This window comes from Mus caroli, unplaced genomic scaffold (genome assembly GCF_978045245.1).
Source record: "Mus caroli unplaced genomic scaffold, Mus_caroli_1 scaffold_7, whole genome shotgun sequence".
NCBI classification, from domain to species: Eukaryota; Metazoa; Chordata; class Mammalia; order Rodentia; family Muridae; genus Mus; species Mus caroli.
Window position 1 is genome coordinate 7,197,637 of NW_028227262.1, and position 26,081 is coordinate 7,223,717.

At 44.0% G+C, this 26,081-nt stretch overlaps 2 protein-coding genes across 6 annotated transcripts in view; one reads left to right on the forward strand and one right to left on the reverse strand.

The window, feature by feature from the left end:
- Recql (RecQ like helicase) overlaps positions 1 to 21,105 on the forward strand; it is a 33,877-nt gene extending 12,772 nt beyond the window's left edge. For 3 of the 5 annotated variants that reach the window (XM_029478613.2, XM_021164542.3, XM_021164541.3), the window contains exons 6-15: positions 953 to 1,151; positions 1,695 to 1,861; positions 2,777 to 2,858; positions 3,725 to 3,873; positions 3,963 to 4,080; positions 4,545 to 4,683; positions 6,161 to 6,252; positions 7,293 to 7,512; positions 7,784 to 7,913; positions 8,595 to 9,578. In XM_029478613.2, the coding sequence (XP_029334473.1) occupies positions 953 to 1,151; positions 1,695 to 1,861; positions 2,777 to 2,858; positions 3,725 to 3,873; positions 3,963 to 4,080; positions 4,545 to 4,683; positions 6,161 to 6,252; positions 7,293 to 7,512; positions 7,784 to 7,913; positions 8,595 to 8,744 (1,446 nt within the window). In that variant the 3' untranslated portion in view covers positions 8,745 to 9,578. Of the gene's footprint in view, positions 1 to 952; positions 1,152 to 1,694; positions 1,862 to 2,776; positions 2,859 to 3,724; positions 3,874 to 3,962; positions 4,081 to 4,544; positions 4,684 to 6,160; positions 6,253 to 7,292; positions 7,513 to 7,783; positions 7,914 to 8,594; positions 9,579 to 13,140; positions 13,942 to 21,043 lie in introns of those variants that run through there. The other 2 variants (XM_029478614.2, XM_085839798.1) reach the window with 2 other exon arrangements.
- Pyroxd1 (pyridine nucleotide-disulphide oxidoreductase domain 1) lies at positions 9,312 to 25,876 on the reverse strand. The gene is made up of 12 exons (XM_021164545.2): positions 25,731 to 25,876; positions 23,898 to 23,978; positions 22,967 to 23,086; positions 20,402 to 20,530; positions 17,912 to 17,985; positions 16,644 to 16,804; positions 14,910 to 15,010; positions 14,005 to 14,137; positions 12,957 to 13,069; positions 12,302 to 12,424; positions 10,469 to 10,606; positions 9,312 to 9,722 (listed from the first exon to the last, which is right to left on the reverse strand). The coding sequence occupies exons 1-12, from the start codon at positions 25,803 to 25,805 to the stop codon at positions 9,474 to 9,476; spliced, it is 1,497 nt and encodes a 498-aa protein (XP_021020204.1). The 5' UTR covers positions 25,806 to 25,876; the 3' UTR covers positions 9,312 to 9,473.
- Between the last annotated feature and the right edge of the window lie 205 nt (positions 25,877 to 26,081).

Sequence of the window (26,081 nt, forward strand, 5' to 3'; positions counted from 1 at the left end):
TGAACTCACCACACTGCATGCACAGTGGAGGTTGGGGGAGTAGGGCGTGAACTCACCACACTGCATGCACAGGTGGAGGTCGGAGGAGTAGGGCGTGAACTCACCACACTGCATGCACAGGTGGAGGTTGGGGGAGTAGGGCGTGAACTCGCCACACTGCATGCACAGGTGGAGGTTGGGGGAGTAGGGCGTGAACTCGCCACACTGCATGCACAGGTGGAGGTTGGGGGAGTAGGGTGTGAACTCACCACACTGCATGCACAGGTGGAGGTTGGGGGACAACTTGCAGGGTCACTCTCTCCTTCTGCCATGTGGCTCCTCCCTGAGGACTGAAGTCAGGTTATCAGTTTGGCAGTAGGCTCCTTTGCCTGCTGAGCCATCTCCATAGCCCATGTACAGGGGAAGAAAGCACAGTGCCACCCATCACCCTGTTAAAACCCTAACCCTGAAAATGTTTAACTGTGAGTGTGCACACGAGTCTACCTGTTTAAGTGGGTATTTTATAACTCCATTAAATAGCCATAATTAAAACAGCTAAATAGTTTTGTTCATGGGTGGATAATTATAAATTTAATGAGTGAATTTGGAAAACCTACCATTATGGCCACAGCTACTGTATTTGGTTCACATTTTAGGTTTTATTATTAACAATGTAAAATTATACACATTGTTTATTGGAGAATCTTGACACATTCACGTTTCTTCCTCTTTTTTGCCAAGTGACTGACTTTTATCCTCAGCACTCTGGATGTGAGTCACCTAGACACTGCTTGCACAGCTGCCACAGAGCTTACCCGGGGTGGACTCAGTTGTAGTGAGCCAGCATCTGCTGCTGGGAGAGCCCAGCTGTTGTCCTTCTGTTGCTTTTTAGTAATGAACACAGATTTTTCACTTAGTATCGTGGTCCACCAACTTGACTCTACTCTGATAGTTTTTATTTTGTCTTTAATAGGAACATGTAAAATGGGTGCATGCTGAAATGGTGAATAAAAACTCCCAGTTAAAGCTGATTTATGTGACTCCAGAGAAAATTGCAAAAAGCAAGATGTTCATGTCAAGACTGGAGAAAGCCTATGAAGCCGGGAGGCTGACGGGAGTGGCAGTGGATGAAGTGCATTGCTGCAGTCAGTGGGGTCATGACTTCAGGCCTGGTATGGATGCTTGCTCCGGGGATTGCATCCCCACTCTGCTCATCACGGTGGAAGGGCCTACCTCTGTTCAAACCGTCCACTCATGGCGTGGTACTCAGCTGCTCTGCCTTCCATTCATTATTGCAGCATCTTAGCCACCCATGCCCACCAGCCCGTGTTGCATCTCTCACGTTCCAGGTTTTTCCTAGTAATTGAAGAGTTTGTAGGACCTTAAAGGTACTCTCATCTTTCTGGTTTCAGCTCGGAGAAACTGAAGTGTGATGAAACATTTTAGTAGTACTTTAGCTGCCAACCTCGTCCTGATGACACCCTAAAGAAAGCATAACACCTGCTTTCAACAGGGAATTAATGTTATCTCTGTCAAAAACACTATTTCTGAAGAAAAGTGCAGCAAAGCCTCTGAATTCAGGAAGTGTCAGGCCTTCAAATTTAGTTATATCCAAGTCTGCAAGTAAAATGAGGTGGCCGTCACTCATCTGTGCTCTTAAGGACCTGACTTACTCTTTCTCTGAGGGACAGACAGACCATTGTCTTCTTTTTCAGATTATAAGGCTCTTGGCATCTTGAAGCGCCAGTTTCCCAACATCTCACTGCTGGGGCTCACTGCAACAGCAACCAACCATGTTCTGAAGGACGCACAGAAAATCCTGTGTGTGGGAAAGTGTTTGACGTTTACAGCGTCTTTCAACCGGCCAAATCTTTTTTATGAGGTACACAGAGGTTATACTTCTTCACTGTGTTTATGACAGAATGACTTAGTATAAACACTTTTAATGTCATGAAGTTATTATTAGGACACTAATAAATTAGTGCCTAAGTTTATCTGTGTCTTGTATAGCTTAATCCGCATTAGGCTATATAGAAAATCCTGCGTTGCCGGGCGTGGTAGCGCACGCCTTTAATCCCAGCACTTGAGAGGTAGAGGCAGGCGGATTTCTGAGTTCGAGGCCAGCCTGGTCTACAAAGTGAGTTCCAGGACAGCCAGGGCTATACAGAGAAACCCTGTCTCAAAAAAAAAAAAAAAAAAAAAAAAAAAGAAAGAAAGAAAATCCTGTGTTAAATGAGACTGTAATTTATACAATATGAGCAAGTAGGGTATATTTGCTAAATCCTTTCTTGCACAGGATTCAGAGCAAGGAGAGGTGAAACCAAGAGCCCTACTGATATCTGTGTAACTAAGTAATAGGAATATAAATACACTCTAATGAGTTTGCCAGTATTTCCATGTGGATTTTATCTGATACATATGCTTGAAGGTAAAATGTGCTAGTGGCTTTCTGAATTCTTTCAAGTTGTTTTAAGGACAGATTTAATCTTTGCATTTTCATTGCATTCATACTGTGCTTCATGTTTTTATTAAATTATCAAACAATAGAAAAGCCTTCATCTTCACAAGTTACCTGCTGTTTCTATGCCTCCTCATCTCTGGCAGATTAGGGTCTGAAAATCGAGGAGAGAGGCTAGATAGAGGCAGGGATGAGTCAGATGGGTGACTCCTGTGAAGCCAGGAAAAGTGTGACAGGAAGGGACACTACCCAAGAGGGAAGCATACCGCAGAGATTGTTAGCAGGTACAACTTGGATGGCCCTGGTGAGCCTACTGTTTAATGAGACAGCTTTTTGTAGGTTCGGCAAAAGCCCTCAAGTGCTGAAGACTTTACTGAGGACATAGTCAAGCTAATTAATGGACGGTACAAAGGACAATCAGGTAATGCTAAAAGCCAATCAGCTTGGGGAAGACTTTCATAGACTTTATGAAATCACATGATTCCTCCAGTGATATATGACTGACACCAGAAAATGAGGTCAAATCCATGTACTTGGTTTAGGAGACTCTGTGTGACATCCCTGTCACAGCTGGAGTGGAAGTTGCCTGCTTTGCCTCCTGTGGAGCAGACGACAGTGCTAAGTATTGTTGACAAGTGTGTTAGTATCTTGAGTATCACTGAGTGAGTCTCAACATTCTGAAGAGATACAAGACGCAGTGTCTTACAGGAAGGGCACTGCACACATTTACCAGGAGAAGGAGGGTAAAGTTGGGAGCATCTGCTTCAGAGTTCCAGGACTAAGGGTTACACCAGTGACACTGAAGCCTACCATCCCTTCATCACTGTCCTCTAGGTTGTTAGTAGAGAGTAATGGTATCCCGGTAAAAGGAATTCCTGAGTCAGGTAAATCTGAGAGCCGCTACAGCTGTATGCCCCTCCTGGAGGATATGCCTCCACCTTTGGGCCATGGCTGCTGGAGACGGAAAGTGTAACCACACCAAGGCACACTACTCAGTCTTCACATCGTCTTAGAGAATTTACATCAGTTTAGGAAGTGCTGTGTAGTGGGGATAAAGTTGCAGAGAGAACGCTAGCTGGAGGATCAGGGCTCATTTCTGTTTCTGACAAGCTGTATATCAAACCTTGGATTATCACCAACAGTAAGTATGTGTCAGGGGCTTGGAAATTTATAACTCCTTTCTGCTTTCTGCCCTGTAATTGTTCATTGACTTGAGAATGTTACACATTAACCCCCCAGGAATGTGACCTGCATATGTATCTAATACTTGGCCATATTTTACTACAGGAATCATATACTGTTTTTCTCAGAAAGACTCTGAACAAATTACCATTAGTTTACAGAAGTTGGGAATTCATGCAGGCACTTACCATGCCAATATGGAACCAGAAGATAAGACCAAGGTTCATACACAGTGGTCAGCCAATGAGCTTCAGGTTAAGTATATGTAGTTTTTGAAAGCCTAATTTACCTTTAAAAATATTTAAATGACTTAATTAACTGACCAAATATTAACACATTTTAGGTGGTAGTGGCAACAGTCGCATTTGGCATGGGAATTGATAAGCCAGACGTGAGGTTTGTCATCCATCATTCAATGAGCAAATCCATGGAGAATTACTATCAAGAGAGCGGGCGTGCCGGTATGTAGGTTTCCAATCCACAAGTAATCTCAGAGGATATGTTTACGTTTTTAAACTTAAATATCCTGAGTTTTTAATGCTTGTTTTTAGGTACTAACTTTTAGAACAAGTCTTCTTAAAAATCAGATTTATACTTATTCTTACACATTCTGTTGGGATGTTAAAAATTGTTTCTTATGTGTTGTAAGATAGGATGTTCATGTCTGCCATTGGAATTCTTACTTAGTAGAGTCACATGTACAACCAAAAATAAGTGAACTACTCAGGGGTTTTCTTTATTCTATATTAACAAGCTGATTTTTGATGAGCCTCTTTGTAATCATTTGACCCCGGGTTACTCTTGAATATTAACTTCACATAAAAAACTTCTAGCTGTATTATGAAGTTCTGTCATATTGACATATTTTTGCATGTTCTGGATTTTTAAAAGCAATGATGCAATCCCAAGATTCCTCCAAGCACAGGTCGCGATGACTCGAGAGCAGACTGTATTCTGTATTACGGCTTTGGGGACATATTCAGGATCAGCTCGATGGTGGTCATGGAGAACGTGGGGCAGCAGAAGCTGTATGAGATGGTGTCATACTGCCAGAATGTCAGCAAGTGAGCCCTGCCTCCCTGGAACGTGTCATGTGTTCTGTGCCAGTGAGCCCCTGCCTCCCTGTAACATGTCATATGTTCTGTGGCAGTGAGCCCTGCCTCCCTGGAACGTGTCATGTGTTCTGTGGCAGTGAGCCCTGCCTCCCTGTAACGTGTCGTATGTTCTGTGGCAGTGAGCTCTGCCTCCCTGTAATGTGTCATGTGTTCTGTGCCAGTGAGCCCCTGCCTCCCTGTAACATGTCATATGTTCTGTGGCAGTGAGCCCCTGCCTCCCTGTAACATGTCATATGTTCTGTGGCAGTGAGCCCTGCCTCCCTGTAACATGTCATATGTTCTGTGGCAGTGAGCCCCTGCCTCCCTGTAACATGTCATATGTTCTGTGGCAGTGAGCTCTGCCTCCCTGTAACATGTCGTATGTTCTGTGGCAGTGAGCCCTGCCTCCCTGTAACATGTCATATGTTCTGTGGCAGTGAGCCCCTGCCTCCCTGTAACATGTCATATGTTCTGTGGCAGTGAGCCCTGCCTCCCTGTAACATGTCATATGTTGTGTGGCAGTTGAGTACCTGTTGAATACTCTGCTGGTAGTGCTGGAGAACACTGGAAAGGCAGATGCCTACAGTGGGACAGCCCTAGACCCCTGACTGCCTTCATGTAGGAAAAGTCAGTTTGTCTTTGAGGTGATCCTCACGGCCAGTCTGTTGAAGGTTATGAACGAAGCCTTTTCCCCTTGGCTCTGGTGTTCAACTGTCTATAGTGATTGTGGGAAGGCATTCAGGAAGATAGGAATTTCAGACTGAAGTTCATACAAGCCCATTCATCCTGGTTATGAGTCACCGAATAATCCAGGGTGGAGTCAAGTTTCTCATTAGGAAATAGATGGCAGTCTCTGCTTACAGCATTCAGCTCCCTGGAGGCCCTGCGGCCTTGACCATCCTGTGTCTTATTACCTGTCACACACTCAAGAGCTCAGAAGTATTGAAGTAAGCAGTGACCTGCCGGTGATAAAATGGTACTTGCTTTCCAACTGATGCCTCAGTAGTCAAAGGAAGGAAGAAGGTGAAAATTTCTTTAAAGGTCCAGGAGACTTCTATGAAGACTGTTTTCAGATTTAGTCTAAAATATAAGAAACTACTTCATCATGAAACAGTCTCCTCAAAGTGAGACAGATAGCTTCTGAAGCAGTGGTTGTCAACACATTGCTTGAGACTCCTTGGGTGGGTCCACTATAGTCACGGGCCCTTAAGTGGCAGAGGGAGTAGAGAGGTCAGTTTGTTGAGAGAAGACTGAGCTCACAGTTGACAGCTCTGAAGGTGGACGGGGCCAGGAGCCATGGAGTGTGAACAGCCTCTAGAAAGTTTTAAGGCCACAGAGACTAGGGCTTCCAGAAGCACCCAGCCTGCCATCACCTTCATGTTGACGTTAAGATTTTTTTTGGACTCGGAAGCGGAGTCTGAGTAACTTCTCTCTCGTGTGTCTGCAGGTGTCGCCGCGTGTTAATAGCACAGCATTTTGATGAAGTGTGGAACGCAGATGCCTGTAACAAAATGTGTGACAACTGCTGTAAAGATGTTTGTAAGCTTGCTTGTTGTTTTAGACTCTTGAGAGGCTAAATGCAGTGAGGACTTCCTGTGGGAAGGTTAGACCCTCCAAACAGATGGAAAAGACAAACTGATCAGAATTTTCCAGATTCAAAAGTGATACAAATCATTGAAAACCAAAGTAGGTCAAATGTGTATGTCACATTTTATATTGCTAAACTGGGGGGCAGCACATTTTAAAGAAGTTAGACATCCTCTAAATAGAAGTACTGTTACATAAGGAAAGACAATCTCTAGTACTTTATAGTCTTTGTTCTTGGTCAGTGGCTTTTCACAGTACAGGAACCCGTCCTGGGGCTGTGTTCTGGGAAGCTGGGCTGACGAGGGTTGTGATGCTTCAGTCTCTGGACTTTTAACTTGACAGCTACGATGCTGCTTTACTAGTTCAAAGTCTGTCTTACAGAGACCAAGCTGGCGTGAATCCAATGTGCAAGTCAGGATGCTAAGTCTAGTGTTTGGGGACATGTACTTAGAATGCTCTCTAGAGCCCAGACTGGCTTTCATAGTATGTGTGATGAGCAGAATCAGATAAGAAAGGGAAGGGCACTTTTTCCTGCAGTGCTTACCTCCCAGTGACATCTGGCAGATACCCGTTACCAGCACACACTTCATTCTTTGATAGTCAAATCATTTTCTTTACATTACCACAATCCCTATGTATACTTTAGGGACAGGATTTGATCTGGTGATAAAGCCTTGAACACCCTGGTCTTAATTCTGAGCACATTAAAAAAAAGTATGTGAGCTGGGCGTGGTGGCGCACACCTTTGATCCCAGCACTCAGGAGGCAGAGGCAGACGGATTTCTGAGTTCGAGGCCAGCCTGGTCTACAAAGTGAGCTCCAGGACAGCCAGAGCTATAAAGAGAAACTCTGTCTTAAAAAAAACCAAAAAAAAAAAAAAAAAAAAAGTATGTGTAAGGGGCCCGGCCATAGTGCTAACTGAGCCAGTTTAACCAGAGGTGGCTTCCTGCCCTCACCTTTGGATCCCAGTTGCCCATCATGTCTCCTTGCAGCATTTGAGAAAAAGAATGTGACACAGCACTGCCGGGACCTGATAAAGATTCTGAAGCAGGCTGAACGCCTGAATGAAAAGCTGACCCCGCTGAAGCTGATTGATGCTTGGATGGGAAAGGGAGCAGCCAAGTTGAGAGTGGCTGGCGTTGTTGCCCCGGCCCTTCCCCGGGAAGACCTGGAGAGAATCATCGCCCATGCCCTCCTGCAGCAGTATCTCAAGTACACAGCCCGTTTGTCTTCTGTCCTCCTGTTTCTCCCACTGGACTGGGGCAGAGTGAACTGCCTTGCAGTTATCTGTTGTGAAGCATTATAGGAAACAGTTTACCCAAGTCTTAGACCTTGATCACAAAGTCAAAAACTTTAAAACAGAACCAAAAAACCCACTATTTCCTTTAAGGATTGTGTCTGTGCTGATCTAGTGTGTTTTTTATATTGATGTTTTAAATGTTTTCTGTGACTCCTTCAAGTTTCTGTGGCTCTTTTTTTCCAGAGAAGACTACAGCTTCACGGCTTACGCCACCATCTCCTATCTGAAGGTGGGACCCAGAGCTTGTCTTCTCAGCAACGAAGCCCATGCTGTCACTATGCAAGTGAAGAAGTCAGCACAGAGCAGTGTTAGGGTAACTGGCTACTCATTTTCAGTGTGTGCCTGCTTTTCTGTAGTTCTTTACTAGGTTTGGTTAGACACAAATGATGTCAGTTTTCTTCCTATGTTTGATATTGGACAGATAAGAGTGTAGGACTTTAGACTGGCCCAGTGTAGAGTAGGGGGTAGGGGAGGCTGTAACCACTTGGAATATGAAGACTGCAGGTTAAAGTCTTCATCCCACGAGATCCTTCCCTCATAATACTGGGTGGGATCTGTTCTGGTTAAGTCTCTGCTGGAGTCTATTACTATGGTTTAGGAATATAAGCCCTTTCTGTGACCCTGACAACCGGAGCTCCATTCCTGAGGCCGATTGCTGCCCTCTAGCGAAGGAGGATCGAATTCTGTGAACTGTCTTCTGACATCTATGGTAAAAATGTCAAAACAAAGTCTGCTTTCCAGAGGTGGCAAGCCCCTTAACTGAGTGCTGTGGCAGCCTCTGGGAACTGCTGTCCTCTTCAGAGTGCCTACTATGCTGGCATGGACTCACCCTTTACCACATCCTCTTTTACTAAAGACAATTGCCCATATTTGAGTAGACATATGTAGATAGGAAAGGGCTGATGATTCTGAAGGGGTATTCTGAGACTTCTGAGCTCATGAGAAAACTGAGCGGCTGGAGTTTGCAGGGTACCGATTTGTCATTCTGTTGCAGGGTGCATCATCTGAAGCTTGTCAGTTGGAACAAGTGGATTCGAAGGGGGAAGAAAAAAGCTCAGGTAACTTCCAGAAGTCTAAAAACAGGCTTCAGCCATCTGGCTCTAAGAACGCAGGCGCTAAGAAAAGAAAACTTGATGATGCTTGAGTGTTACTTAATATTGTACAATGTAACTGTTTCTGTATGTTCATGTCTGGGTCATTTTTATAATCTGCTATAATTTTTGAAACAACTTCATATTTTATACATATAAAGCTGTATTTTCAGAGCTTACCTTATACAATAATGAAAAATACAACTTTTATGTAAAGTTGTCTAAATGTAATATATCTCACATTAAGTCCACATAACTTTTGTAAGCCCGTCCGTTCGCCTTGCTGTAACTAGCTGTGATCTTGTGATGATGTAACCCTCCTTTAAAGCAGTGCTATGCTGACCTGGGCTCACCTTTCCAAATGGGTCACATTTTAAGCTGAGCAATGTAGATGACTTCTGGTGAGAAAAGCTGCTGTTATAATTCAGATAAAACAGCCATCAGTACCAAGTGTATCAGCAGCAAGAACGGTCTGCATATTCTAAGTAAATCAAGACAGCAGGCCTCCCGAAACCCCAGCCTTACTCTGATGTTCAGGCAAACAAAGGATCTGGTGTATTTGTATGAGTCAAGGTTTATTGTCAACTCTAAAGGAGGAGTGTTCATCTGCAAATGAATCATTAAATGAATTCATCCCAAGAATTTTCTTTATTTCTTTCCAATCTCCAGTCTGGTGTCTCCATTCTCTACTTGAGTGCCCATGCACTCCATGTGGTTACCTTTCCCCATGTACTTTCTTTTCTCCTTATTTTGTACTTTGTATTCCTGAGGAGATTTCAATTTCAATCAAAATAATCCTCTATGTCGATATTTGGATCGAGGAGCTCCTCCCCATATGATGAAAGGTCCATTTGGTTTAAGATTAAATTTTCAAATGTTTCCTCTAAGTCTGTTTCACCAATTAAGACGGCTCCCACCATGCGTCCATTCTGCATGACGACTTTGACATACTCTTGTCCTCTGGTGCACCTCAGCATCAACTCATGGTCTGCGCCCAGGCCTTGTGCATTGTATTTTCCCAGCAATACAACCTGCAGCACAATGAAAAGTTATTTTTCTGAGCAGCTCCCTCCAACTACCCCAAATAACATAATGTCCAAATTATCTAGGTTAATTTAGACAGAAAAAACTACAGTTATATAGTGGGAGGGGTCCAATGAAAGCATTTAAATGACATGAATATACTCTGTAGATAATACTGCCACATAGCCTACAGTCATATTAAATGTCAGTGACTATATTCATTATTAATATTTTAACATAAAAAGTAGAAAATGTATGAGGATAAAGTCTTTATGAATGATAGATCTGTATCATGAACGAGCACACACAAAATGAACCCACATTTTCCTGGAATCATGGCTTAAACATTTAATAAAGAATTGAGATTTGTTGGCACGTCTGGAAAGAGGAGACCTAGCTTAGAATGAAGAGAACTGAAAAAGGTAAATATCTGTCAGAGCGCTTGGCTCCTTAATGATGTGTGTGTGTACATGTGTGTATGTGTATACATGTGTGCTTGTGCCATGGGTGTGTAGGTGCCCAGGGAGGTTAGAAGAGGATGTTAGATGCTCTGGAGTTAGGTGGCTATGCACTCTTTAAAGTGGGAACAGGGATCTGAACTCAGGTCCTCTCAAGATTAGCAATAATCACTGAGCCATCTTTCCAGTTCCTGAAATGTCACTTTTGACATCACTAAAACGATAACTATTTGAAAAAAGAGCCATAGTTGCCATACTTCAAGCCAAAAGGATGTCCATTCCCTTGACCATCTTACCTTATAGTTAAAAAACTTTGTGACATGAGCAAACAGTTCAAAGCTGAAATCCATGTCAATAGGATGTCCCATGCTAGCTGCGGCCATGCACTTGGCTGCATAGCACCCCATCTGCCGGGCCTGTGTCCACAATCTCATCTGAAATGGTAGGAAATGGTATCTGGTTATCATCTGAATGTGAATGTGTGCACGCAGGGCATAGGGCATGTTCGTGAGCAGGAATCTGGGCACATGCATGCCATGGTGCACGAATGAATGTCAGTAGATGCCTTGAGTCTTGACTTCCACTCAGTTTGAGGTGGGGTCTATGTTGTTGTTTTTCCATTGAGTACTCTGGCTTAGCTAGGGACTGGCTCACTAGGGACTCCCACCTCACAGTGTGGTGCTGGTTATAGTAGCTTGTGCTGAATCCAGCTTTTACATGTGTTGAGGGAACTCAAAGCTCTGGTCTCATACTTCTGTGACAAGAGCTTTTATATCCACTTTAACTACTTCCTCTGCACTAAAGTTTCAATCTTATAAATTCCCTTAAGTGTACTTCCAGTGAGTTTAATCCAGCCAGTGTTATCTTTAATGGTCACAAGTCAAGATGGTATTTGTTAATTCTAAGTGTGTCAAACATGAAAGGATAATACCCAGATGTATACTTGAATATAATTTCAACTAATATGGTGAAGCATTTTAGGTGTTATGAGGTGGAACAAAATGTCCTCAGTCCCTGCTCCCAAGTCTATCCTGTACTCAGGCTTTTGCTCCTTAGAGACAGTGACAGCCTCTGAGCTGACTCTGGTCAGACAGACTCAGGTGGACGTTAGTGCCTAACTTCTTTATGGCAGTGCTTGTCTCTCCTTTGTTTTGTTTTCATTACATTTTACAGAGGTGTTTTTACTCTCCTGATTTAAGACAGAAATAGTAGGAGTGGGAGGACAGGAGAGTAAACTACTAATAAAGCGTTTCCATATTTAACTTTTCTCAGCTTCAGGTTCTTCACCTGAAATAAACACTACCTCTGCTCCGGGGTGATTGGGAGGACAGGCTGGCTTTAAACGATGAGTTCCCTCTGTCTGTCTACCCTCTGTGTGGAGGGTGTTCCTAGTGCAGACCTCCTGTACACATCCCAGCTGCGGGCATGAGCTCTGGGTGTGTCCAGAAGAGTGCTCACTTTTACTCAGGCTCTGCTATAGAGCAGACAGAGCACAGCACAGCTGGCAGGACCTCAGAAGAGCCTGCAGAGCCACAGCACTGGAACTACCTAGTGGGCCTGTGTGACCTCTGACACCGCGGCCGGATACCGTCTCCAGAACTCACACTGGAGAGCTGAGGGACCAACTTTTGAAAGGATCACAAATATTTAACTAAGTTCAAAGCTTTGTGCCAGGCTACATTCATCGCTATCCTGGATACAAGCCTGTTGGCTATGGGCTGGACACATCTGACAGAGTTCACTGAGCCTGCAACTCCTTTAGTCTGCATTGTGCGATGTAAAGCAAATTGGGATGTGAAACCAGGAGATTCAGAATAAGGGGTGTCTTTATTTTGAGCTGTCTCCCTCCCCTCCCCCCCCCCCCCCCGTATCAAATTATAAAGATATAATTGCTCTGCAGGGGTTAAGCAAAAGAGAAATGTTAACGCCCACAACTTTATAAATTAAAAACATTTCAGTCTACTGTAATACAGTGTGACTTTAACGTGGGATTCTGCTACTCATCAGAAATTGGCTCCAGTGGCTTCCAGTTTAAAGTAGAAAAGCTGCAACAGACAGCTGGACTCATCGGTAGCCAGTGCTGTATTTCTCATGGACTAACAGACACACAGTTACGCGTGCAGGCTCACCTGCTGCCAGACTGGACTCGGCTGCCAGCACGCAGTGCAGATGTCTCCAGCAGCATAGATATCAGGAAGTGACGTGCGCATCTGGTCATCCACTCTCAGGCCGCCATCTTCTCCTAGAGCAAACTGAGCAGCTTTTCATTAGCGTAAGGATGACAAAGTCAGAGCGTGACTTTTCACTCTAGTGAGCAAGTCGGGCCTGTACGTGCTAACGGATGCCAAGCTCTGTCAGAAAGGGAAAGGAGCTGCGGAGTGCACATGCCTGGCCAGACTGTCCAGGGATCCAGTTCCTACTGAACAGATCCAAATGTCCCAGAATTTCAACCTCAGAAATACCCAACAGTCAATGTTTACCTCAGCCCTAATCAGAAGAACATTCTTTAAGACTTGAAAAGCTAAATGCTAATATAACAGTCTGTAAGCTTTACTCTTGAGAACTCTTACAGGTTAGTCTGTCACCAACAAAGTGGAAGCTATGGCTCCAGATGGTCTTAAGCGGGATGTTAACTGCTGGATGCTAAGTAGAAGAGAATACTGTAAATCATGTGTTGCTGCCATCTTAGGTTACAGCTAATACTAAAATGATGGCTGTTTGAAACGTAGACACAATAAAGATCAGGACTATAAGAAATAGGCAAGTGGAAAGAATTCACCTTACATTGTTTCTATGAAGAAAAGGGTGCACGTTTGGGGTGACTCCTGTAGCGCTGACAAGGAAATCACAGCCGTATATTTTCCCATTGGTCAGTTCCACATACACAGGCCACATTTCTTTAAAGAAAAGAAAAACATTCTCAGTGTCATCTCTAGCAGTTATCCACAGTGTCATGTGAATGTAACAGGAACGGCGAGAAGGCAGACGGCTTCAGAAGGAAGGCCACTTTATTTTCTGAAGGTCCATTGGCCGAGACAACTGAGCGCAATGGCAGTCTTGTACCTGGCAGCTTCAAGAGCGCGGTACTCTAAAGGAGACTAAGTACTGTCCTGTGGTCGGGCAGACACGATCACTTTCTAAACTACCTGTGAAACAGTTTGATTAACACTTCATGTCACTCGGTGCTTAATCCTCTTGTTTTCTTTTTCTTCCTTTATCAATGATTTATTTTATGATGTGAATACACAGTCGCTCTCTTCAGACACACCAGACGAGAGCATCAGATCCCATTACAGATGGTTATGAGCCACCGTGTGGTTCCTGGAAGTTGAACTCAGAACCTCTGGAAGAGCAGTCTCTTAACTGCTGAGCTACCTCTCCAGCCCCCTACTTTTTCTTGTTGATGTTTTTCCTCACTGTTCAGTCTCTCTGTGAACTCTACCATCCCCTTTTCTACAAAAAGCTGGAAGACAACAGGACATGAGTTGCCTGACGGCAGTGTTGATTATTCACAGGACAGTGTGTGGAGGATTCCACATCTCACAAGTGGTATAGAGTAAGTCTGGGGATCTGCACTTAGTCCCAAACACACAGACTTTGTAGTGAAGAAGGCATGATACTTATGAGAGCTAGTTTGTTTTGATCTGTGAAATACTGACTGACTGGGTTGGGTCATGATGGTCCAAATCCTGTCAAGGGTTTGACAAGTAAAATGGAAAATTGCATGACATGGAATTAGTGAAATGAGGGCCTGTAGTTAGGCCAAATTTTATATGAAAACGTGCAGTTTAAAATATAGCAAGACTAACTTAAGTAATAATTTTCCTTTTACCTTTATCAGCTGTAACTGACTTATGGTGATCCTTTGGAAAAGCCAAGGACTTTTTCTTCATAATCTTAAATTCCTCTTCAAGGTAGATTTTCTTTACTTCACATCTGGTTTCAATGTGAATACTGTGAGAAAACTGGAAGCAAAATAACTACTGGTCAGCAGGCTTCAGACAGTGCCTGTGTAGACAGTGACAAGCAGAGCTTCCCAGGAAGCCTCTCAGGCTGAGGGCAACAGGGGTGAGCAGGAGCCACCCACCTAGCACCGGAAAGGCCAAGCGAATGGCAAGTGAAGGGGGCCTGGAAATGACATCTGCAGAGACACAGTGTGGCCCCCCTGGCCGTGCAGCAGGCAGCAGTGTTTGCTGAAGGACTCTTAAAACCTTCAGTAGATGTTAAAGTGCGATCTTAGGAGACCCAAGAATCCAGGAGCAGTGATTTCATGTCATTCCTATCCCCAATTAGATATCATTTAGCCAGCTCCCCTCCCACCCACTTAAACCTGAAAGTTTCAAAATAAATAGACATATTTGTATTCCTGCAATATCTGAATGATGGCTTTTTTTTGTAACCTAAAACATTAAAGTGTATGTCAAGATAAGTGATAGCAAGTCATCTGCTTATTCAGTTAGAAATATGAAGTACATGTTTGCCTCCACCTAACAACCCTTGTAAGAGCAGTGTGAGCATCTAAGTGACTTTAGCAGAAGACAGAGAACTGCGGTTATCCCTGTATCTGTATGCAGGTGTCTCCAGATGAACAGCTGTCTTAGACAGTTTTCATATTTGCTGTTTTGGGTGGCCAACTGCGACAGTGGCTTTGAAGACCTTTCCTTCATGGTATGCTTTACGTCAAGTGACCCAGAAATTTGGTGTTTGGACAGGTTTCGTTGGTTTATGGAAACCTACCTCTTCAGTTCCTTTCAAAGCCAAGCCTCCGTGCCAGTCTGGTCCAAGGGCACTGCCCACATAATCAGCTTTAGATTTGGTTCTGGTTTCCTTCTTTGCTTCTAAAAAATGAATACAGATGATTTGAAAACTGCTGGGTAAAGAATCTCTGAAGCCTTTGTGCAGTGTCTTGATTCTCACATGCAGGCACGCAGCACGGCAGCACTGTTGCATGCAGGCACGCAGCACGGTGGCACTGTCACTCTATTAGCAGTTTTCTTCATTGAGTGCCCTAGGACACAGCCGCTGAGTGGGTAACCGTGCACCTACACATTGTCTGTAAGCACCCAGTATGTCTTCTCAGTCTACTTGCTAATTTAATGAGTACACAAATTAGCTATTAGATTTTGAATTCTGTCAATTTGTATTGTCTCCAAAATTTAGAAAATTCATTTTGAATTTTATAAGCCAAAAATTTCTTGGAAGATTATTAAAATTAAACTACTGAGTATTGTTCTCAGTGGATTTTGTAGAAAATAGTCATGGACACTGCTCAATTGCAGCAACTGTTTTGCAAATGGGCCAATTATTTAAAATTCCCATATATATACTGCCAGGCTATTTTCTATTTTTAATTAACTTAAAAGAAAGTTGTGCCGGGCGGTGGTGGCGCACGCCTTTAATCCCAGCACTCGGGAGGCAGAGGCAGGTGGATTTCTGAGTTCGAGGCCAGCCTGGTCTACAAAGTGAGTTCCAGGACAGCCAGGGCTATACAGAGAAACCCTGTCTTGAAAAAACCAAAAAAAAAAAAAAAAAAAAAAAAAGAAAGTTGTTCAAATTTTGTTTTGTTTTGCTTTTGAGATTGGGTCTTACTCTGTAGCCCTGGCTAGCTTAGAACCAGACAGGCCACTGCTTGTGTTCTGTGATTAAAGATGCATGCTACCATACCCTTTTATACTTAAAAAAAATGTGTGCGGGTGTTTTGTCTGCATGTATCTGTCCAGCACTTGTGTTCCTGGTTCCCTCAAAGGCCAGGAGAGGGTGATGTGTCCCTTGGAACTAGAGTTGCAGATGGGGTGGGCTTCTATGTGGGTACTGGGAATCAGTTTTGGGTCTTCTGAAAGGTCAGTAGTTACATTACATTAATTAATTAGTTTATTATTTTTACACTCCATATTTTATTCCCATCCCCTCCACCTTCCAACTGTTTCACATCCCATACCTCCTCCCCACCCACTCTCTCCACATGGATGTCCCCACCTTCCACTTCATCTGACCTCTAAACTCCCTGGGGCCTCCAGTCTCTTGAGGGTTAGGTGCATCATCTCTGAATGAACATAGACCTGGAAGTCCTCTACTGTATGTGTGTGTTGGGGCCTCATATCAGCTGGTGTATGCTGCCTGTTTGGTGGTCCAGTGTTTGCGAGATCTCAGGGGTCCAGATTAATTGAGACTGCTGGTCCTCCTACAGGGTTGCCCTTCTCCTCAGCTTCTTTCAGCCTTCCCTAATTCAACAACAGGGGTCAGCAGCTTCTGTCCATTGGTTGGGTGCAAATATCTGCATCTGACTCTTTCAGCTGCTTGTTGGGTCTTCTGGAGTACGCCCTATATATTTTCTAATCTGAACATTTCATATAAAGATGAAGAAATAAATACTTACATTCCTGCCTCCTGAATACTTTTTACTGAATTTTCTTACAGTTTAAAAATACAGTTTTTCATCTGTGAATGAAATGAGCCAGATACTGTACTTACCTTCAACTGTATATATAGTTCTTTTATGTGCAATTTTAGCCTCTGATTTTTCAGACATGAGCTTGGAAGTCAGAAACTCTGCTGCACCCGCGTCAAAGAATGTATTCCCAATGGCTTTATCCTTTATGGCCCAAACTACTTCACAGCCTTCAATTTCATACCTAGGAGGAATGGTACAGTTTTCAATTTCATACCTAGGAGGAATGGTACAGTTTTCAATTTCATACCTAGGAGGAATGGTACAGTTTCCTGGAGGAAAGCCAAGGAGAAGCCCTGAACACCTGTTCTGTGCAGCGGAGGTAATGGACACGGACTGCACAGAGGAGTGGAGTTCACTTTAGGGGCAGTAAGCGTTAAACTAGAATGAATACTAAAGCAGGCTTATCCACTTTATTGAATACACCCAGTGATGGCATGGGCTGTGTATCACAATGGCTGTCAGTTTAGTGTTCAGTGAACACCAACACCTCTTCATTGTGCTTCCGCGGTTTGAGGGGTAGGCAGCACTTTATCCGGCTGCAAAGGAAGCAGTAACAATAGCTGGATGGGTACGACCTGACAGAACTGAAAACACTGCTTTATCTCCTGGCTCTTCTAGCTGCTCATGTAAGAAAGCTGGAAGGAGATTTGCAGGCTAACATCTTCATGCAGTTCTAACGAACTATCACCTGCTTTAAATTCTCAGTATTTACTAAAATTGAAATTTCTTTCTTTTTTTTTTTTTTTTTTTTTTTTTTTTTGGTTTTTCGAGACAGGGTTTCTCTGTATAGCCCTGGCTGTCCTGGAACTCACTTTGTAGACCAGGCTGGCCTCAAACTAAAAAATCCACCTGCCTCTGCCTCCTAAGTGCTGGGATTAAAGGCATGCACCATCACGCCCGGCTTTTGAAATTTCTTAAGATGAAAATATTTTGTATTAATGTGTTCTCATTTCTTCAAACCACAAATTAAGATGTAAGAATAACACCCTAACCAGTACAACAAACTGGGCTTTGCCAGCTAGATAGGTGATGTAGAAGCAGTGACTAGAAATTGCTAAAGGCACACACATGCAGATCATTGAACCGTGGTCACTTGTAGAACACATCATGAGACCCGCCCAGGTCAAACACATTCTGGACCTGCCATGTTTAGGGAAATATTTCTGCAGGTTGGGATTTCTCTTTGAAAATATGGGTGAAGCATGTATACTTCTCTCAAGATGTGCCTTCTCATCTGCCAATAATCACACAATCTAAGCGGACCCTTCAATGTTGGAGACATACTCACGCTAGCTCCAGAGCAATGCCACCATTCCCGACAATCATTATCCTCCTGGCTTTTGCAAGCTCTTTTTGAAATTCCTGTGTTAGGAAGAAATCATGAGATAGCATTTTGACATCATACAGGCATCATTGATAATATTTGAATCATGGATATTTTACAGGGTTTACAGGGGGACAAGAAAATAAAACGTATTCCCCCTGAGCCAGGGCACCCATACTCAATTACCATTATGGCCTCCCCTTGCACCTGGGGTGTCACTTGTGGTCGTGACAACAGCACTTCTCTAGAGTTCCCTTGTCGTTCTGTCGCATTTTAAGGCCCCAAGAGCCTCAGCAAGAGACACCCAGTTATGACTGAATCTGTTCCTTTTGGCAGGCAGGCCCTAGGTACAGAGGCCCTCACCTCCTGCAGCTGTAGGGACTGAGAAGCAGGGCACATGGATTAGGAGTTGTTGGCTTTAGCAGCTGTAATGAGATGACTGGGAAGCTACTTAACCTCCTAAGCCCTGTGCTGCACACTAAAAGGAACAAAGGCACCACGTCTTCCAGTGTCTGTGGGAACGATGACGACACCATGTACGTGAAGCTTAAAGAGTAGCAGGCAGGAATGGTCTAACATTCACTGGAGAAATGTTACCATTTTAGGACAATTCGTGCCTCTTGCACCACCTTTCCTCATACCACCCCTGTTACCCCTAGCCCCCTTCCCCCTTCCCCCCCCCAAAAAAAAAATCAAGATGAGCTCCGAGTAGCCTGTGGCTGTTTCTGTCACTCTTACAAGTTCAGGTGTTCCTTGCTATAGAATGACATCAGAACACAGATTCCATTGCTCCCCTCTAACCCCTGCCATCAAGTTCATATAAAAACTTACATCATCAACTAAAACTGACTCACAGGTCATAGGTCTTCAGGAAGGCCTACAACAAAGGGGCACAGAGTCGAAAGGCACACAGGATGCACTACTCAGTGTTTATTTACCTTAGAACTGTGGCTCTCAACCTGTGGGTCAGACAACCCTTTCACAGGGATCGCATACCAGGTAGTCTGCATGTCAGATATTTACATTATGATTCATAACTAACAAAATTCCAATTCTGAGGTGGCAGTGAAATAATGTTATGGTTAGGGGTCCCCACGCCATGAGGCACTGTACTAAAGAGTCACAGCATTAGGAAGGCTGAGGAGCACTGCCTTACAGTAACTACACACAAGGAGCACTGAGAAGTTACCCTAGGATGAGGAAATCATCCCTTTTTCACCCTCCTCCCAACTTGTACCACGGATACTGATCCATGTTCTCTGCAATGTTTAAGGAAATATTAACATAACCCCCCTAATGCACACTATCTGTATGCACCCAGTTAGTATTACATGCTGTGATGGTTTCTATATTCTTGGACCAGGGAGTGGCACCATTTGGAGGTGTGGCCTTGTTTGAATAGGTGTGACCTGGTTGGAGTAGGTGTGTCACTGTGGCTGTGGGCTTAAGACTCTCACCCCAGTTGCCTGGAAGTCAGTCTTCTACCAGCAGCCTTTGGATGAAGACATAGAACTCTCAGCTCCTCCTGAACCATGCCTGCCTGGATGCTGCCATGCTCCCACCTTGATGATAATGGACTGAACCTCTGAACCTGTAAGCCAGCCCCAATTAAATGTTTTTTTATAAGACTTTCCTTGGTCATGGTGTCTATTCACAGCAGTAAAACTCTAACTAATACACATGCCTTCCCGTGGTCCATGCAGCTGCCTGTGTAGCAGGGCCTCCTGGGAGTCAGTGAGTTTGTGGACTAGAAGGCTAAGCTGAAGCAGTTACTAGTGTGTGTGCCCTGGTCACGTAAGCCTAACTGTTCATATGAAGCTAGTTGGCTCTGCTAAAGTTTCCTCTAAATTTCCAAGTTATTAAGGCAACAGTAGCCTGAGAAAACTGTGAGCTGCTTTTAAGAGTATGGGTCATATACATGGAAAGCAATCACACCCTTGTTGGGTGTGGAGATGAAACTAGAAAGCTTCCTGGTAACAAGCGGTGATAAAACCCTGACATACTTTACAAACGAAGGCTGCCTTGCTGCATGGACAGAGTGCAGGCTTCCTGGGAGGGCTTGCCTGTTACAGGGCAGAGCAACAAGCCAAGCAAATCCTGCAAAGACCTTGCAAATGTTACTGAGATTGTTTCTTGCTGGGGAATTACTGGGAAAGCTCAGTATGAGTTTTCCTTTGGAAACATGATTGTTACACTGTTAGGTGCACATCTCACATTCCCAATATGGAGTGATGAACATGTGTTGGTACAAAAGATAATGCCAAGCACTGTCTTTGTCCTCGTCAGCAAAGTGAAGTTGGCAGCAGTAAAGCATAGCCATCCTGTGGCCTCTAAATGATGACGGGTCAGAACTGCAAAGCTTTGTGTGACACTGTAGGAGTTAATGGTCAGTGAAGCACTCGATTCGCAAGGAAACTCACTTTCCCTTTCACAGACGCCCCCTGTAGACATTACCTGAGCACTGTCTGTATCACGGATTCCCAGGACACGTGGATTTCCCTCGTAGATTAACTTTGGCTTAGCTCCAGCACACAGACAGACTTTCTTATATACAAACTCACGGCCATCTTCTGTGAAGATGCACTGTAAACCCAGGGCAGGCAAGGAAAGCAGAAAAGTTTTAGAAAAAAGCAAACCAGGAGCTACTAGCGGCTGCTTCTGGGGGGCGTTACATGCTCAGAGCTATTAAAGCTAATTGAGGGGGTGATAAGCACTGGCCATAATTTACGTGGGGAATCAGATGGACACTAGGCTTCCTCCTCTGAAACAAAGAGTTTTGCATTAAGAGACTCTCAGAATTATGGTGACTTCGAATTAAAATGATATTGCCCCCACTTCTTCTGAAGACTGTGTGATTCTAGTTGTATTATACCTTAATAATCTTTATACTTGTAATGGGTTCAAATAATCAGTGCATGTTGCAGTTATGTCTTTTGAAAAATGAAATATTAAATGTATTAAGATATTTTAATTATTAAGTACAAGTAACAATAGCTTTAGTAATATTTACTAGCTTTAATAGTGAGATTTTACGTGTGCACTTTTTAAAAGTTGTGTACATTTAAGAAAATACTTTTGTTCTGTTTTGTTCTGCAGGCTCTCATGCAGCCGACACAGCCGCCAATGTCTAGTGTGTCTGGGGATGGCCTCGAGGTTCTGATTTTCCTGTCTCCCCTCCAAAGTGCCTGCAGCACAGGAGTACACCAGGCCTGATCATGGAGTGTTGTGTTTTAATTCAAGTGGAAAACATGCTGACCTCAAAAACTAGTGCACCATGGCTTTAAAGCTATGTCAACATTAGTGAGTCTAAAATTACATTTTGTGCCTTCATGTGGAATGAAAAACCTGCATCTAGCTAGTACCTTTTAGAAGGCAAACAGCCGAGAAGTACTTGCCACTAGGAGAATATGGACGGCGAATGGGTTCACATCTGGGCCAGATGTATGAGATGGCAAACTCTGGCAATCACAGCATTCACTCCCCACTGAGGCTTTTGTTACCCACATACTTTCCACCAAGAGCAACCCCATAATCCAACAGAGTGTAGCTCACACAGAAACTTCGTCCCAGTCTCCCTTCAGAATTTGGTCTGGCAAACAGAAGGCAAAGTCACTGACCAGAGTTTTAAACTAATTTACATTTAGATGGGTTAAAATGCAAAACATTTTTTTTTTTTTTAAATCAGCTATTGCTAACTTTTTGGAAGTAGCTGTGGAAGTCCAGGCTGGCACAGCAGTGACACATCTATTGTCTCAGGACTGAGAGAGGAGGCAAGAGAATCAGGAGTTCAAGGACAGCCTGAGCTACATGAGAGCAAAGGCAGAATTCCTATAACCTAACAGGTGACATACAAGAGATGGAGATTGGAACCACACATGGGATGCTGTTGGATGTCACTGGGAGACATTCTGATTTGTAAGTGTCCCTGTATGGTATGCCTTTCAGAGCTCACTTCCACTTGTAAAAAATAACTGAGCTATTATCTGGACTCTGTTTCTGTAACAAGGAATACATACTGTGACTTGGAGTTCAAATTTCTTGTCTTTCATGGAACAAGGCACTTTTCCTTTGTTCTTAGTGAACTGTGTTTTACTCATAACTTAAGAGCTGCTCACAGAGACAACTAGAGACACCGTTCCCATCCTTCCTAAAGCTCGCATGCAGACACAGCATCCCTGAGATTCCTTACCCATTCTCCTGTGTGAGGAGGAACATCTTGAGGAGCTGGTAAACTTAGCTCAAACCTGGACCCTTTCCAGTCATTCTGTGCCTGCCAACCCGGCCCTGCTTACCTTGGGCAGCTGCAAGTGGGCTGTGACCTGAGGTTGGCCAAGAGCTACTCGTTTCAGCTCAGTTCATCTCAACGTTAATGTTAGCTGTATCTCACTTATAATGCTGTACTATCCACACCGTTACAATGCCAAATGGCTATCAAATAACCCTGAAGTCACTCAATCTTATGTTCTTAGGCTTGCTCACCAGCCTCCTTTCCACAACCCGCTAATCCCACCGACTCACCATCTGTCTTCCCTATTTCCTTCTGTGGGGGCTACAGTTCTTAGAATGCCCTTTTCTACTTCGAAACTTCTAACTCACCATCTTTAAAAGGCCCAGCTCAAGCTTGTCGCTCCCTCTGTCAAGTCTTACTGGATCTTGGCCACCTGAGCTTTGATGGCAATTTCATGCCTGTACCTTTGTACACTATTATAATGTAGCGTACACTCCCCATGACATGGACAATTCATAGGACCAAGTACCCAGTGTTATTCCCGCTGTATGTCAGTGCCTTGTGTTGGATAATGGGTATTCTACAAACACCACCAGAATCTGAAGCGTGTAACCGGAAGCACAGAGCTCATCCCAGCAGGTAACTTATGTAATAACGGGACTCATGCTAGACTCTAGCCTACAGAGTTTAGGGGCTTAGATAATAGTGGAGACAGAAGTATGCTTAGGAAAAAAGAAGCAAACCTGGGGATTTAACAGTGCAAACTATCATTTAACAAGGAGAAGTCTTACATGGTCTTCACTCTTCAACTGCTTTACTCCAGATTCGATGACCTTAATGTTGGGAAAGCGACTTTCCAGCATGGTGCCTGGCTGTTCTTCAACATCAAATTCTTCCAGCACTTTAGAAACCTTTATGAGATCAAACAGACTTTTCAGTGCACATGTTAAGGAGCCTTGTCTTATACAGTACTGTTTCATACTCTCAAACAAGGCTAGCCCACTGCAGTGCTGCGGTTTGATCTCTTCTATCTCCCAAAGACCCAAAGGCAGGGACATTAGGCTCCTTGTGGAGGAAGACTAAAACTCAGTCCCTTGTCCCTCGCTTCTCAGCCGACGAGCAGTGGGCAGCTTTGTTCTAGCACACACTGGCTGCCATGCTCCACCTTCTTGCAGGAGAGAACACTGAGCCATCTAATCAGGACTGACCAACCCCCTTCCTCCTCTTTCATCCCGTTCCTTGAGGGGATGAAAGACTCTGGCACTTTGCCATGTTGACAGAAAGTGGATTACCACATGCCTTCTACAGTGGAGTGAGAACTGGGCTCTGCCGCCATGTCTTCAACCACAAACAATCCTTCAGCTCCCTACAGATCAAACTCCCTCGCTTGTGTAATGGTGCACAGAACTTTGCAGATCACTGATTGACCTTGGCTGCTCTTCAAACACTGCATGGAAATCTGACTGTACGGCTTTTGCAACATGCCTATTTTCAGGAGCTTTTTACTTTTTTTTTTTGAGTTACCAAGGAACCTAGAGGCCTATATGAATACAGTGAGATTTGTCTTATTAAGAGATAAAAGTTAAAACCTCAGAATTTTCTAGTTCAGTTAAAAGTAACTATCTAATATACATTGAACAATTGAACATGTAGACTTAATGGAAAAAAGCTTCAGACTTCTCAAGACACAACAAATTCAACATCTTCCGCAGAGCCTCTCACCTGTCTGAAGTTTGTAACGGCTTTGATAACAGGAGAGGCTGTGACTAGGAGAATGTCTTCCTCTGGGAAACTGACAGCCAGCTGAGTTTTAAGGAGAAAGGATAGGAGAGAGAACATCAGGCATTACTGAGTAAATGATGCTGTCATGGTGCTATGGCACTGTAAGTAATAAAACTTCAGTGTCTCACGTGTAAAATCGTGTTATTCTGAGTGTTATCCATAGTGGTACAGCACTGGTAATGTTAAACCCTTACAGTGATAAGATGAACAGTATGGTCACGATAAAGGAGACCAAAGACCTGAACACGTAAAACCACTACAGCAGTATCTTTGGCTGACTTATTCCATATACCAGTTTAAAGCTATACAGCCAATTACAAACTGCTTACTTACTTCCATTAATTTTAAAATAGTGTTTTTACTTGCCTTCGCTGAGGATAAAATTAAAGCAAGGCTGCGATATGAAACAGAATCTCAGCATGACTCTTCCCATGGCCCTCACACTCCCTCTCTGACTAGTACATACTCAGGGAAGACAGAGTCATTTGAACCTTAGCTTAACAAAATGCAGAGACTTAACATGCAGCAGTTTCACGATTTCTACCTTTTCCCTACACTCCAGAGGGGAATCGCTTGCTCATCTTGGATTCTGTTCCACTGCCTGTCCCATGTCCCTGTTCATGTCCCATGAACCCTCAACCCCACACCCTTAGGACATATAACAGTCCTGTGACTCAACCTATTTGAATGTCCTATATTTGACCACTCTCTGCCTTTGGTTCCTCTTCATATTCTGTAATCTATCTTGTATATTTCTTGTTGGATCAAGTTCTCAAAACTTAATACTCCTGAGAACTATCTACAGGTTAGCTTCCTGCTTCACACAGCTGTCGACCATTTGTCCTTAACACACACACTGTATCTAATCAGATTTACAAAGCTTTCACCCCTAACTGGAAACCATCTATTTGCAGACTTTCATTAAACACAGCAAGTCGTATCAACCTATGTGGTCTGAACTCTGGCAGTCTTCCTTGCTTCTGTCTCTTATCAGCTTCTCTGCTTGCAATTTAAGTCATGCTTTCTTCCCATGAAGGCTACACTGTGGAGTGTGCTTTCCTTCTCTATCTGGTAATCTTTACACATTCTTTGAGAGAAGTTAATTACCCCGTACCTTAATTCACTCCTACCAGTAACTCCTAAGATTAAGGTAACACAGTGATGACGTGACTTAGAATATGAACTCTTTGATGGATAAACAGGAGATGCACCACTCAAGTTTAACAACTCTAAAAAGCACTTCTTGCTATTTCTGGTGACTTCAGTGGTTGGTGATCGCAACAAAATAGTTCTTTTCTGTAATACGCACATGTAAACACATCTGATTCATTTGTTTATTATGATTAGAATTTCCTCATCTGTAGTCCTTTGCCCCAAACTTCTGCTAGACGTGAAATTTTATCTTTGGAGTTCAAGGTAACGTTGAAATTATTTATTAACGTCGTGGCACCTATCAAGAAACTAAATTTCATGTGTGAAGGAAATTGAAAAATGGGAGAATTTTCTGTCCAAATGCCAAGTCCTCCTGCCCACTGGCACACCATTCCACCCGGAGTCTGGCTCGCTTTTGGATTCCTAGCTAACCAGGCACTGTCTACTCCTCCTGGCCCCAAACGCTCCAGCGGGGCTCCGCGCAGCCTCCCCACCAGCGGCGCCGCCGAGTGGGCGTGGCGAAAAGCCGGAAGAGCGACCCGCGAAGCCGTCCGGCGGCCCCGCAATCTCCCGTAACCAGGACAACAGGGTCCAGAAGGGGCGGAGCACGCGCTCACGAACCTGCTCGGCACACGTGACGCCAGCGATGCCACCTCCTACCACCACGAATGTCCCTGCCGGTCGCGCGGCCTCCATGGTTTCCCCGGGGGCTGGCGGCAGACTGAACACTGGTGAAAGTTCCAGCTATTTTCTACCCGGAAGAGACGCTGCCCACAAGTCACTTCCGGCGCTCGGGCCACTGACACTGGACTACGGGTGCCCGGAAGCTCACACTTAGTCCGTATGAGTATTTCCCACGTGTTTTGCGTTTGAAAATCTGGAGGCAGCCTTTCCAGCTGTTACCACGCCCACATCTTGATTGAAGCTGGTTGAAGCGAGCCTCTTCTTATTCTGTAGGCAAAGAACTCGAAT